General features: G+C 48.2%; 2 protein-coding genes across 3 annotated transcripts in view; one reads left to right on the forward strand and one right to left on the reverse strand.

The window, feature by feature from the left end:
• ARHGEF7 (Rho guanine nucleotide exchange factor 7) overlaps positions 1–13,055 on the forward strand; it is a 127,387-nt gene that overhangs the window by 93,373 nt on the left and 20,959 nt on the right. For both annotated transcript variants that reach the window (XM_068526341.1, XM_068526342.1), the window contains 6 exons: positions 6,531–6,669; positions 7,407–7,466; positions 8,168–8,314; positions 9,060–9,146; positions 11,523–11,601; positions 11,760–11,899. In XM_068526341.1, the coding sequence (XP_068382442.1) occupies positions 6,531–6,669; positions 7,407–7,466; positions 8,168–8,314; positions 9,060–9,146; positions 11,523–11,601; positions 11,760–11,899 (652 nt within the window). The remainder of the gene's footprint in view (positions 1–6,530; positions 6,670–7,406; positions 7,467–8,167; positions 8,315–9,059; positions 9,147–11,522; positions 11,602–11,759; positions 11,900–13,055) is intronic.
• On the reverse strand, positions 1,446–2,042 carry LOC137751805 (peptidyl-prolyl cis-trans isomerase A-like). Its single transcript, XM_068526486.1, has 2 exons — positions 1,974–2,042; positions 1,446–1,906 (listed from the first exon to the last, which is right to left on the reverse strand). The coding sequence occupies exons 1-2, from the start codon at positions 2,040–2,042 to the stop codon at positions 1,481–1,483; spliced, it is 495 nt and encodes a 164-aa protein (XP_068382587.1). The 3' UTR covers positions 1,446–1,480.

The raw sequence follows: 13,055 nt of genomic DNA on the forward strand, positions 1-13,055 counted from the left end.
TGGGTCCCAGGAGGTCACCCCTCTTCTCTGAGAGCGCTGGCCATAGGGTACAGTAGGCGTGAAGCAGAACATGTAAACTGTCAGGACTGAGTGAGCACGATGAAGCCTCAATAAGTGCGAATTGCTTTATTATCTTATCTAGACTCTGGGTGTTTACTGCTTCTCCGTGCACTTAGATACTGAACCTCCATTTGTAGTAAAGCATTTCCAGTCCTGCAGCGAAGCAAGCAGTCTTTGACACGGTGATGGAAAGAAGAGAGATTAGGATACACGGTGACCACAGAAATGAAAAACCCGTCGGGTGTTCTTCTTCCTCACGCTTCTGGGAGTGTGGGCAGTGTTAGCATGTGCCTTCCTAGTTAAACCGTGAAGCATGGATGCAGTTACATGCTCCGGCATCCACTCCTGGGAATGACAAGTTAAATGGAATTTCCACACCGGTGAAATGCAGAGATTACATTTGAGTCTCTGAAAATTCCTCAGGAATTACTGACACAGCCATGGGGGAGATAAACTGCAAATAGAATGTTAGGGTAAAATTGCACACCTTTTTAATTTTGCTCGCTCCTTCCCCCTTTTTGGTCAGGGGTTGATCCCCTAGGGATGGGTTGAAAGTATGAAAAGAGGGTGGACGTGAGGCTCTGTGCCGAAGGCGACATTTAAAGCAGTTCAGACTGTTGAAGTTTCCTAACATGTTTAGACGTTCAAGGGGAATGCTCGCAAGCGTGTGCTGTTTCCCTCTCTTCTGTGCTATCACTTTAATGACTGCTTGTGTCGTAGCTGAAACCTCAGTGGAGCTTTTTCCCAGAATAGCAGGGAGAGAATACAGATGCGGTTCTGAGTGGGGACCTCTGCCCTCCTCCACGTGGCGAGTCCCGGAGCGGGAGGTGGGGGGACTGAGCCCGGAGACGGCGGGAGAGCGTGGCGGCTGCAGGCTGCGCGGCCTGTGTGCCCTCCTGAGGCCCCGGGGCAGCGACGGCGCCCGCTCCGCCTGCAGCTCAGAGCCCGCTTCTGAGGCGTAAGTCGGGGGATTGAGAGGAGGCTCGCGGGGGGCTGGTGGCCTCTGTCGGCCTTCACGTTCCATTCTGGGACCCTAGCTTGTAGCCTCTTTCCCGCTTCCCCACGTTTGTCTTAAAGCCGCCACACTTAGGGGTAGATTAATCTGTTTTTTTGCTTAAATATACTTTTTCCTTTTTTAATTTAATTTAATTTATTTTTATACAGCAGGTTCTTATTATCTGTTTTACACATGTTAGTGTATATATGTCAATATACTTCTTCAGCATTGATTTAAACATAGTGTTTTGCAGTTTTAAAGTCTTATTTGCAGTCTTACGGTCCTTACATTGTGTTAGTTTGAATTCTGAGTATGAATCTTGAAAATGTATATACAGAACCATCAGTTCTACTCTGTGACATAAATCACAGCAAGATCCTTTTTTTTTTTTTTTTTAAGATAAAACACAAGTCAAATTTATTATTAGATTTGTCCACAGTCAGCAATGGTGATCTTCTTGCTGGTCTTGCCATTCCTGGACCCAGAGCGCTCCATGGCTTCCACAATATTCATGCCCTCTTTCACCTTGCCAAAGACCACATGCTTGCCATCCAACCACTCAGTCTGGGCAGTGCAGATGAAAAACTGGGAACCGTTTGTGTTGGGGCCAGCATTTGCCATGGACAAGGTGCCAGGACCCGTATGCTTCAGGAGGAAATTCTCATCATCAAATTTCTCCCCATAGATGGACTTGCCACCAGTGTCATTATGGCGTGTGAAGTCACCGTCCTGGCACATAAATCCCGGAATTATTCTGTGAAAGCAGGAACCTTTATAACCAAAGCCTTTCTCCCCAGTGCTCAGAGCACAAAAGTTTTCTGCTGTCTTTGGAACTTTGTCTGCAAACAGCTCCAGTCTGTTAACATAGCTTTATGGATTGGAAGAGCAGTCACTTCTTGGTTTCCAGGTCCCTTACCTTGAAGGAGACGCAGCCCAAGGGCTCGCCGTTGACGACGATGTCAAAGAACACGGTAGGGTTGACCATGGTTGGGCAGCGCGGCAGCTTCCGGGGTGGTGGCGTCTGCAAAGCCAGCAAATCCTTTTTGACCCACCTCCTAGAGTAAGGGAAATAAAAACAAAAATAAACAAATGGGACCTAATGAAACTTAAAAGCTTTTGCACAGCAAAGGAAACCATAAACAAGACGAAAAGACAACCCTCAGGATGGGAGGAAATATTTGCAAATGAAACAACAGACAAAAGATTAATCTCCAAAATATACAAACAGCTCATGGAGCTCAATATCAAAAAAACAAACAATCCAATTGAAAAATGGGCAGAAGACCTAAAGAGACATTTCACCAAAGAAGACATACAGATGGCCAAGAGGCACATGAAAAGATGCTCAACATCACTAATTATTAGAGAAATGCAAATCAAAACTACAATGAGGTATCACCTCACACTGGTCAGAATGGCCATCATCAAAAAATCTACAAACAACAAATGCTGGAGAGGGTGTGGAGAAAAGGGAACCCTCTTGCACTGTTGGTGGGAATGTCAATTGATACAGCCACTATGGAGAACAATATGGAGGTTCCTTAAAAAACTAAAAATAGAATTACCATATGACCCAGCAATCCCACTACTGGGCATATACCCTGAGAAAACCATAATTCAAAAGGGTCATGTACCCCAGTGTTCACTGCAGCACTATTTACAATAGCCAGGACATGGAAGCAACCTGAGTGTCCATTGACAGACGAATGGATAAAGAAGATGTGGCATATATATACAATGGAATATTACTCAGCCATAAAAAGGAATGAAATTGAGTTATTTGTAGTGAGGTGGATGGACCTAGAGTCTGTCCTACAGAGTGAAGTAAGTCAGAAAGAGAAAAATACCTTATGCTAATGTATATATATGGAATCTGAAAAAGCGATACTGATGAACCTAGTTGGCAGGGCAGGAATAAAGACGCAGACGTTGAGAATGGACTGGGGGACACAGAGGGTGAAGGGGAGGCTGGGATGAAGTGAGAGAGTGGCGTGGACATACGTACACTACCAAATGTAAAATAGATAGCTAGTGGGAAGCAGCCGCATAGGACAGGGAGATCAGCTCAGTGCTTTGTGACCACCTGGAGGGGTGGGATAGGGAGGGTGGGAGGGAGGCTCAAGAGGGAGGGGATATGGGGATATATGTATATGTATAGCTGATTCACTTTGTTACACAGCAGAAAGTCGCACACTATTGTAAAGCAATTATACTCCAATAAAGATGTTTAAAAAAAAAAAAGTTCAGCTGCCCTGGGATGGCAAAAAAAATCACCAGTTCTGTTGAATTATAACTGATGTGTACCTTTTGCTTTATCATATGATAGTAGCCTCATAGGCTCGTGGCTGCCTGTTCTGAGTGAATTACGGGTTGCGTTTTTTCCAGCACTTTAATTGTGGCTTTTTGCTGGGCTACTTGATGGCTCTCCGTGTGTTCTCCTGGTTGCCGTCTTGCAGCCCATGGTGTCATTCCAGTAAATACGGAGGAGGTGCGCTGTGTAAGGATCGCCGGCATCAGTAGAAATTAAGCTGAAAGAGCCTTTGTTTTGTCAGAAAAGCTGTAACCGGCCGTTTTGTCTTGTTTTATTGTAGTACTAAATTTTTTTTAAAACTAAGAAAATATTACGTTGATCTACAAAGATTTATAAGAAGTTCTGTTTCCTTAACTGTGCACATGTCTAGCGTTGCAAGGCTGTCATGTGAATATTAAAAGAAGTTACTTTTGCTTTTGCAAAAATTCCACATAAATTTTTAGTTGTAGGGAATTTTGGGGGCTGGGTGGGTGATGAGGATAATTTGCTTAGTTTTATTCATTATTATCTGCCATAACTATGGTTATGAAACTGCACGTATAATACTGAAATATCAAAAATAGCCTGAAGAGACTTTTTGACGATTTTTCTTGTGGTAGAAAAGGCCCCAGTTGGATTATATTTAAAGGAGTCGAAATGTACTGTTGGTACCATTAAGCTTCATTTTTGTGGGACTGTGCTTGATCGTTTGTTCAACACTCAGAGAAATGCTGGTAAAATATAAATTTCTCCTCCATAAAGCCATCATTTCTCTCTGCTCACACGTTAGGGATGGGTGGGCTGATCTGAAGAGGCGAACGTTCCCGAGTGAAAATGTGTGAGGGCTAGGGCGGGCGCGGTGGGCGCAAGACGTGGAGCGGCCGAGTGTGGGTAGGGGGATCCCGCCTGGGCTCGGCTGCTGTTGGCAGTGGCTCCCGTCTGCAGACGTGCACGATGACCCCTGTCTCAGGCCCGGGGTGGCGTGGGCAGGAATGATGCACAGTGCGTGTCCGGTGCCGTCGCCCCTCCTCTGTCCCTCTCCCTGACGCGCGCTCCTGTCTGTGCATCTCCTCTGCCCGAGCTTGGGGAGGTGGGCCAGGAGGCAGCCCTGAGGGTCAGGCTTGGAAGAGCCCTGCAAGGAGGGGAAGGCAGGGTGATGGCAGAGCGTGGAACCGTGCGCGGCGGTGCCAGCGCCAGGCTCACCCACAGCAGGGTCCCGGAGCACTGCCTGCCTGGCTTCGGAAGCCCAGCCCTGTGGTTTTCCAGGAAGGCCGTTCTTCGGAAGCACAGAGTTCTGTGCACAGAGGTGTTGGGTCGTGTTGCCTATGAAAGCGCGTGTGCACGTAGAGCCCTAGAAGTAGTTGGGCCGCTTCTGTGCTAAATATTTTAAATTGCACCACTGTGGCAGGCTGTCTCACAGGAAGGAAGTCATTATGAAGCCTTCCTTCTGATGGAAATGGGAAAAATGTGTATTGTATATGCTGAGTTGTTATAACGAGGACTTTGTGAAAATTTTCCCATTTTATAAGTTGCTTTGATTTTGATAATAGCTCCTAAATGTGTATGTATATTTATTTAAGAGGTTGATTTTTGAAAAAAACTATGTATAGGTAGGTAGGTAGAGGGCAGGTGCTGTTAACTCTGCTGTCACTGTTCTTACGCAGCCCAGGACGGCGCTCCGACTTCAGGCCACCCACGTTGTCACGAGCCCCAGCGTAGACAGGAGCTGTCTTCGAGAGAGGTCTTACTGCTTAAGAGACATAAGGCTGATTTCCCAGTGATTGATTAATTTGTTTTCAGCCTGATATTTGAAAGCTTTTGTTTCTGAGTTGGTTTAGTCGAGTCAGATACCTTCCCCTTTGGATGTGTCAGCAGAATCGATGTGCAGGGTTGAGAGTAAGAGGTGGGCAGTGCCAGCACCAGCTCTGCTGTCACACCTCCCACAAAAAGTCACTCTAGGTTGTACCGTAGGAGACTCTCGTATTCACCGCTTTTGAACTAGCAGTTTCAGACGGTTTAGCCTGAATACCATGCGTTGTTTGCCAGGAGCCCTCAGTGGGGCTTCTGCTCCTAGGAAGCTTGGGCGGGCGGCCATGTACAGCTGGGGGTGGAGGTGAGGCGTGAGGTGGGTTCAGCTGACCCGCACCCGGGCGGGGGATGGGCTCGGTGATTCTTCAGGACCCCGAGGTTGTCCCGCCCTCCCAGTGGCCGGGTGCCGCCTCTTCTCACAGCCTGCAGTCCAGGTGTCCTCCGTCCCCAGTGTCTGGAGGGACACGTCTCGGCGGCAGTGAGGGGCACAGACTGGCTTCCTCCCACGGACCCTTTATAAACGTCATCTGTCCCTCAGTGCAGAGACAGAAGCGCAGAGTTTCAGTCACAGACGTGAGCCACAAATGTGTGGGTGACAGAGCTTGACCCACAGCTGCGCCCCTGGCCTTCCTGGGGTCTTCCTGAGCTGGAGCCCCCAGGGCGGCACAGGGCGCGATGCGGGGCAGCTCAGGAGGGCGTTGTCACTGGAGCGTTAGGTGGAAAGTGGTGAGGGTGAGGGTGACAGAGGAGGAGGACGATATTAAAGACGTGCTTTTAAAGCTAATTTAGTTTCTGAGTGTATACTCAGTGACCTCACCTACAAATGCGGAAAACTTTCTTCACACACATTGGGAGGGTTAAATGATGATGCGAAAATGCTTTTGAAAGTTTAAAGGCTGAGTACATGTGAGTTACTTTATCGTGCTGCATCGTGCAGCCGCCTTCAGGGACTAAAGCACGCGGAGGGTCAGCGCCACGATTCAGTTCGTTGTAGTCGGGACGCATCTCCTTACACGTTTTACCGTCTTGAAGTTCCAGGTAACTGGGCCCTGTTCTTGCTCTCAGAAGGCCACTCACATTCACACTCTTCCACAGGAAATTGACTCGCTGAGGTGGCCTTTCGTGATGGGGTTGCTGGGGAACCGCAGGTGCTCTGTGTCATGCACACGTGGTTTTGCTCAGGCTGAGGGCGAGAACGTGAACCGTGTGGGGATCTCCCCTCTGATGTCGGGAGATAACCGGCACGTGTTGGGCTGTGAACCGTCGGGGACACCGCGCGGTACTTCACAGTCCTGGTGGGGGGGGCGGGCGCGCGGCCCTTCTGAGCTCTAACGGTGGCCTCTCCTCCCCTCCCCGCGTGCTGCGCGTGGTCAGTGAAGAGCTGGGCGAGTTCATGGAGATGAAGGGCGCCAGCAGCCCCGGCATTCTCATGCTGACCACCGGCCTCAGCAAGCCGTTCATGCGCCTGGACAAGTACCCCGCGCTGCTCAAGGAGCTGGAGAGGCACATGGAGGTACCGCCTGCCCGCCCCGCCCACGCCGCCGGCCACGCCTGTGCTACGCCACGCCGGGGAGAGGGCTCCCGGGCCAGATCCTGCAGAGGGGGTTTACGCAGCGGCCCGTAGCTCGGGATTTTCAGAATGGTGTTGTTAGACGTGAGCTTGTTTCCCTTATCCCGGCTCTGTCGGAAAGCACCTGCTCCTTCAGCTCCTCTCCCACCCGCTGCTGCTGACGGGAGGTTTTCCAGTCGCTAGAAAACGTTCAGCGCGCTGAGGTGTCGTATCAGGAACGCGTACTTACAGTGTTGTTAAGTGCATAAGTTACAGAGTAATACTAGTAAAAGAATCAACTAATGATATGTATTTATCCTGCGTTCAGATACCAGGCTGTGGGCCTGGCAGAAATTTGGGTTCAGGTTACTGGCTTGGTTAGGCCGTAGGGAACCATTTCCCAAAGGGCAGGCCATCCAGTCTGCTTCACAGCTGTTCCCCTCTGCCCTCTGGTGCCAGAGCAGCAGAGGCCTGTAAGGGATGGGCGTGGCCGCGTGCCGGCCTCCCTCTCCAGGGCAGAGTCCAAATCACTCTGCCGCATGATCCCCTCAAGGACTAAGAAATGGCACTTCAATGCTGCGAAGGATAGGACGGGTTACAGGTTGAAAAGTATAGGGAAGGTCCGAGCCAGTCTACAGAGTGCCTTTCTAAGAAAAAACTTTTCATGATGAAAGCTAATAGTGTGCTTCTTCTGTTCAAAGGATTATCATCCAGATAGACAAGATATTCAAAAATCCATGACCGCCTTCAAAAACCTTTCAGTAAGTGATGAAGCATGTTACGTTGTGTTTTTTTTTCCCGTCAGACATTATTATGGCAAACAAATGCAGAAGAGTACTTGTGAAGTATAATTTGGATTTACTCTGATGAAATAAAAATAAATACATAGTGGTTACGCCATGGCTGGTAAACTCTCATGCTTACTGGACTGTGGCCAGCAGGAAAATGAACTGATAATTGTTTAAATTTTGCAAAAGGCACCACGTGACGCTGTAGCTACTTACGGTGGCTCAGAGCACGTTGTTAACCTCATCCCACAGTGTCTTTCGTGGCTGAGTGTGAAATGGAATGCTGCTGGGTCTTTTTTATCGGTTGTCATGCTGTCTTACTGACTTGAGTTTCTGGAGTATGTGTCTTATTTACAGCACCAGTGGAACTTACTCTTTTTTCCCCTCTTCTCAGTCTTCTCTGTTGCATTCACTAGTAAAAGCAGAAAATATTTTCCTTGCCCAGTCCACTTTTTTCTTCTAAAAGTGGCAGGAATGGCTATATTTTTCTAAAACAGTGTTTCTCATTCTAGAGCTGTCACGTGTTTTGTCTCTCTTGACTTGATTCCATACTTGTGAAGTAAGCAAATTGTTCACTAGGTGATCTGTCTTAAGAAGTAAGATACAAAGCAATAGGGCCAAAATCTAAGGTTCCAGGAGTCCTGTTTCTTCTGACGGTGTTCTGTGCTTCTCAGGCGCAGTGTCAAGAAGTACGGAAAAGGAAGGAGCTGGAGCTGCAGATCCTGACGGAAGCCATCCGGAGCTGGGAGGGAGATGACATTAAGACCCTGGGCAATGTCATTTACATGTCCCAGGTCCTGATTCAGTGCGCTGGGAGCGAGGTACCGCAGTGCGCGAGCGCCGTTCCCAACACTGCTTTCCAAGGGCCCCTGCACGTGGCCGGTTTGGGAGGCGTCTGCCTGGGACACGGCTTCCCAGCGTTCCTTCACTTTTGTGGGCAGTGTGTCGATGGCGGTGCGTGGAAGTGCTGCCTGCATTTCTCTTTGTGTCTCCTTTTAGATTCTTGGGAATCTTTGTCCTTCGCTTGTGGTCTTTGTGGGGCTTTTCTTACCTATTGAAGCAAATGAGTTTTAATACGTGAACAGTGCTGTTAGGTCTTTCATGTAGATTGGGTAAAGTTTATGGGGTGGATGGAAACATTGAGGTGACGTGTTGGATTTTAGGTTAGTGCCAGGGTCTATCAATGGACTAAATCCATCTCCGCATTTTATCCCACCCTCCTTCAGCCTGAAGGGCCCACCTGGTCACCCACTGCCCCTAAAGGCTTACAGGTTCTTTTCCTCCATTTTCTCTCAACCACAGAAAGAAGATTTTACTAATTAAGAGTTAATGGCAGAGCTAAACTCCTTAATCAGACTTTATAAACAGATGTTACGTGGGCTACTTGTGAGTCTAAGAATTTATCATAATTTTGTTTCCCTTTAATTTAGCTAATTAAATTTGGTAGAGAGAAATATCTAAACAGGAAGTATGGTATAATAGTTCATAAGGCCTAATATAAATATTCTCACAACTGTAAAATGTGTGTTTTTAAAACAATTATTTGAATTTGCTCTTTTACATTAGGAAAAGAATGAACGGTATCTTCTGCTCTTCCCAAATATTTTGCTAATGTTGTCTGCCAGTCCTAGGATGAGTGGTTTTATATACCAGGTAAAACACGTTTTAAATTTATATTTAATTGTTTATTGTGGATCTGAGAATCATTTCCAGGCTTGATTTGAGTTTTGTGTTCAGTACTACATGCATCTATTTGTGGGCTGCATGTAGTGTTGTATGTATAGTGTTACATTCAAATACGTACACACAAGTCCTGTCTGTGCGTTTCGATGTGATTGTGCAAATTAGGATCCTTGTGTTAATCCAAAGCAAAAAAAGAAGGAAACTGAAATTTGTAGAGCTGCCCCCAAGGACACAGACTGCTGAGGTGCGGTGCCAGCCCGTCGCCACCAAGTCGTGTCCCGCTTCCTTCCTGGTGGCTGGTACACGGTGGGCACAGCAGCGGGCTAGCTGGAGGGGGACGCGCGGCCGAGGTGGTTCGGGGGCAGTGCACCACCACGACAGTCGTGGGCACACGTCGGGTGGTGTACGTGGTAGTGAATGATCATTCGGCCTTTTTATTGTTAATCATTTTTCTGATTTTCTTTGAGAGAATATGAGAGCTGATTTAAGAAGAACATGCAAGGGGAAAAAAGAAAAAAGAAAAAAAATTTCTTTTTTTGTACGCTGACTTCAAATGTGGTATTAAGTGCCTTATGCATTTTCTGTCTGTCTAGTAGGAGCTTCTAGCAAGGCTTACTGCCTTCTCTCTGTGTAGTTACAGAAGCTTCTGCCTTTCCCATCAATTTTTCAAGGCCTGGCTAGTCACCAGATGCTGTTTCAACAGAGATCGTCCTTTGTTTTCTCTGAGCTGCGTTTCTGCATACGTAGCACATTGTTTGTTTTGTCCCCGACGAGAGCTCTAGTGGGTCCTGAGTCCAGAGTGTCCATGGCTTGTTTGTACCTGCACAGAAAGCTTTGCCACCCAAAGAGGAGTGTCATCACACACTCCAAAAGGAGCACTTTAAAATTGAGAAAGCAGCTATACACGCGCAAGCCTAGAAAAATAATACCTCTTAATTTGTAAGCCTGCCGCTGACTGATGTCTGGCTGAGGGAGCACCTACGCAGGTTCCCCCAAACTGGCGGCTCCCACTTTAAATGACCTTGGTCCTTTTCCATCAGCCTTCTCCAGCTTCGTGCTTTACACCCAAGAGGCTGAGTCGGGGCCCTGCCTTGACCTGCAGGAGCTGAGGTTGCCGTCTGGGGCAGGCTTAGGCCCCTAGGATGGTGGCATTGACGTGCCACCAGCAGAGCACTATTCTCCCGTCCTGTGCACCGTTTCCTGGGGGGTTTCTCTCCAAGTGCTGTGGCCCACGGCCCACGTACTGTCAGTATTCATTTCTGGCTTTGAAGGATGTTAAAAAGCACTACATCCAGCAACAGTGAGCACGTGCTGTCCTCCGGGGTTGCTGCTGCGTTAAATGCAGCCCTGCAGCTTTGTTTCCTGTAGAGTTCTCAGAGCTCTTGGTCACCCCTGTGCCTTAGGACTCTTGGAAGGGCGTCTGCAGTGTCTGCCTCTGACCACGGCTGTGCCAGTGCTACCTGCCGTCCCACCTGCCGAGCCCTGGTGGCCCGTGGACTGGATGAGACCTGTCTCGGGAGGGGAGGGGTGGGGAGACCGCATCGTGCCCTGTGGGGTGCTCGGCGTCACCCCTGTAGATGTCAGGAGCCCTGTGGGCTGTAGCATCGCCGGCGCCCCCTGCAGGGCGGGACTCCCGCTGCCACCCCACTGAGAGTCCTGCTTCTCGGGGGGCGGCTTGGCCCCAGTCCTCAGGGAGAGACTTTCCCTGAGGACCTGCTTGGCCACCGCGTTCCCCTTCCGGCCCATTTCTGGCCTCTCTCCGTGGACGTTCCCGCTCCCCTCCCCGAGCCCTCTGTTGTCAGAGCGGATGGGTTGGCTGCTGCTTTCTGCATTCTGTGCAGCGCTCAGCACAGCTCTTGACTTCCTGTCTGGTGACGACCACGCACGACTGCCGTACAGTTCCTCTTGCTCCGGCTTCCTTCTTACTTTGCCTTCAGACGTGGAACTTCCTCTGCATTTCTTTAAGGCAAATCTGTGCTTCCTTTGCATAAAGAACATCATTTAAAACAGCCACTGTAGACTCTAGTTTTTTTATCATGATGTGTAATGTTTTTGTGTCCTGCTGTTTATGTTTAGAGTAACCCATCAGATGAAATTTATTTGTTTTCTGGTTTGCTGCCCTGTACCTTTTTGCTGGCTCATTTCTTGATTATAGTATTAGGATTTCTTGTTTGAGATAGAGGTTCGTATTATACATGCATTTGGTACAAACAAAAGAGCATTTTTGCTTTACAGAGACAGTTCCTCTGCCATTTCTAAAATCATTTAATATTTGCTTTATTAATGGTATCTTCATTACTAGAAAAGCACTAATTGTTCTTTTTTTGGGGGGGGGGTCTTTTTTAGGGAAAGCTGCCAACGACAGGAATGACAATCACAAAGCTTGAGGACAGTGAAAATCATAGAAATGCATTTGAAATATCAGGTGATAGGCACAGACTGTGTGGATGCCCTCAGTGTGCAGGCCCTTGCCGAGCCTTCCGGGGGCTGACGCGGCAGCGCTGTCGGCCCTCCTCGGGGGGCGCGTGTGCGTGCGTGTGGGCCCCGCCTGCTCCCCACTTCAGCTGCGTTCCTCTCCTGCAGGGAGCATGATTGAGCGGATCTTGGTGTCCTGCAGCGACCAGCAGGACCTCCACGAGTGGGTGGACCGTCTGCAGAAGCAGACGAAGGTCACCTCTGCCGGGAACCCCGCCGTCAAGCCTCACCCTGTGCCATCTCACACCGTAAGGGCCCCCGCCCCTCTCCCGCCGCCAGACGCCGGGCTCAGCCTTGGGTTCGGTTGCCAGCAAGTGATCAAGGGCTTTAAGGCATAGTCAGCCTCTGGGTCAGGAAAGCACAACATGTGCGTTGTGTTTCTCTGCACGCACTTGCTCATTGCCAGTGGATGGTGAATCGCTACACACACACACACACACACAGGGACATACACACACACACACACACACACATACAGTTCATGGCCCCTGGCTAGGAAGCTGTCTTGCTCAGAGTGGGTCATGTAACCTAAGTTGGTTTCAACCAAAAGTCTGAGAGCCACTGGTCCATAGAGGGCTTTTCTGAACATTTTAATTGTATTTATTATGTTTCATAAAAAAACAAGCAATGAATACTTACGATGACAAAAAGGACCAGATTCATGTTGAAGGCATTAGAATGTAATTTTTGACTCATTGTTTTGATTGTAAGAAATCCGTATCTTCTACTTTTAGAAAAACTCAATAGCTCTTTAAGTTTTTAGATACTTAAACATTTCAAAATATATCAGCACCAAAGTGTCAGTGTTTAGAACTTCTCTTTACTGGTGTTTCACGCTTAATGAAACACTGGTATTGAATCATCTGAACATTCATCATCTTTACCAGGTAATATTGAAAAACCAGGCACCCTTCTTACAAATGACTAGGGTCTCACAGCATTTCTGGCTGGTGGGTTCTTCTTGCCATCCTTGCCAGACTGTGACGATCTTCACTGGGAGTTTTCTACCACCTGCGGTCGCCATCCTTGGGGTTAAAGTTTTAGCTCAGGGACGGTGGCCATGGCACAGCGTGCTGGTCACAGGTGCAATGTCTTAGGCCATTTCTCAACAGTTTGGGGGTTAAAACTGCTCGTTTGCTTCAGCTAATGTTTCATTTTGAATGGCTCCACCATTTATAACTTTTCCATACTTTTAAAAAATACTAAAGATACTTTTTCCATACTTTTAAAATATACTAAAGATGCTTAGCTTTCACAGGACTACATTTATCCCGAGGACGTATGTGCGTCCATAAGGCAAGTGCCTTCTCGCTCAGATTGTCTGTAACAGCCTGAGGCTAACCTTTATAAAGTCACATCAAGTAACACCGTGCTGTGTATCGGGACGCTGGCCGCTCTCGTTCC

Source organism: Eschrichtius robustus, chromosome 18 (assembly GCF_028021215.1).
Source record: "Eschrichtius robustus isolate mEscRob2 chromosome 18, mEscRob2.pri, whole genome shotgun sequence".
NCBI classification, from domain to species: domain Eukaryota; kingdom Metazoa; phylum Chordata; class Mammalia; order Artiodactyla; family Eschrichtiidae; genus Eschrichtius; species Eschrichtius robustus.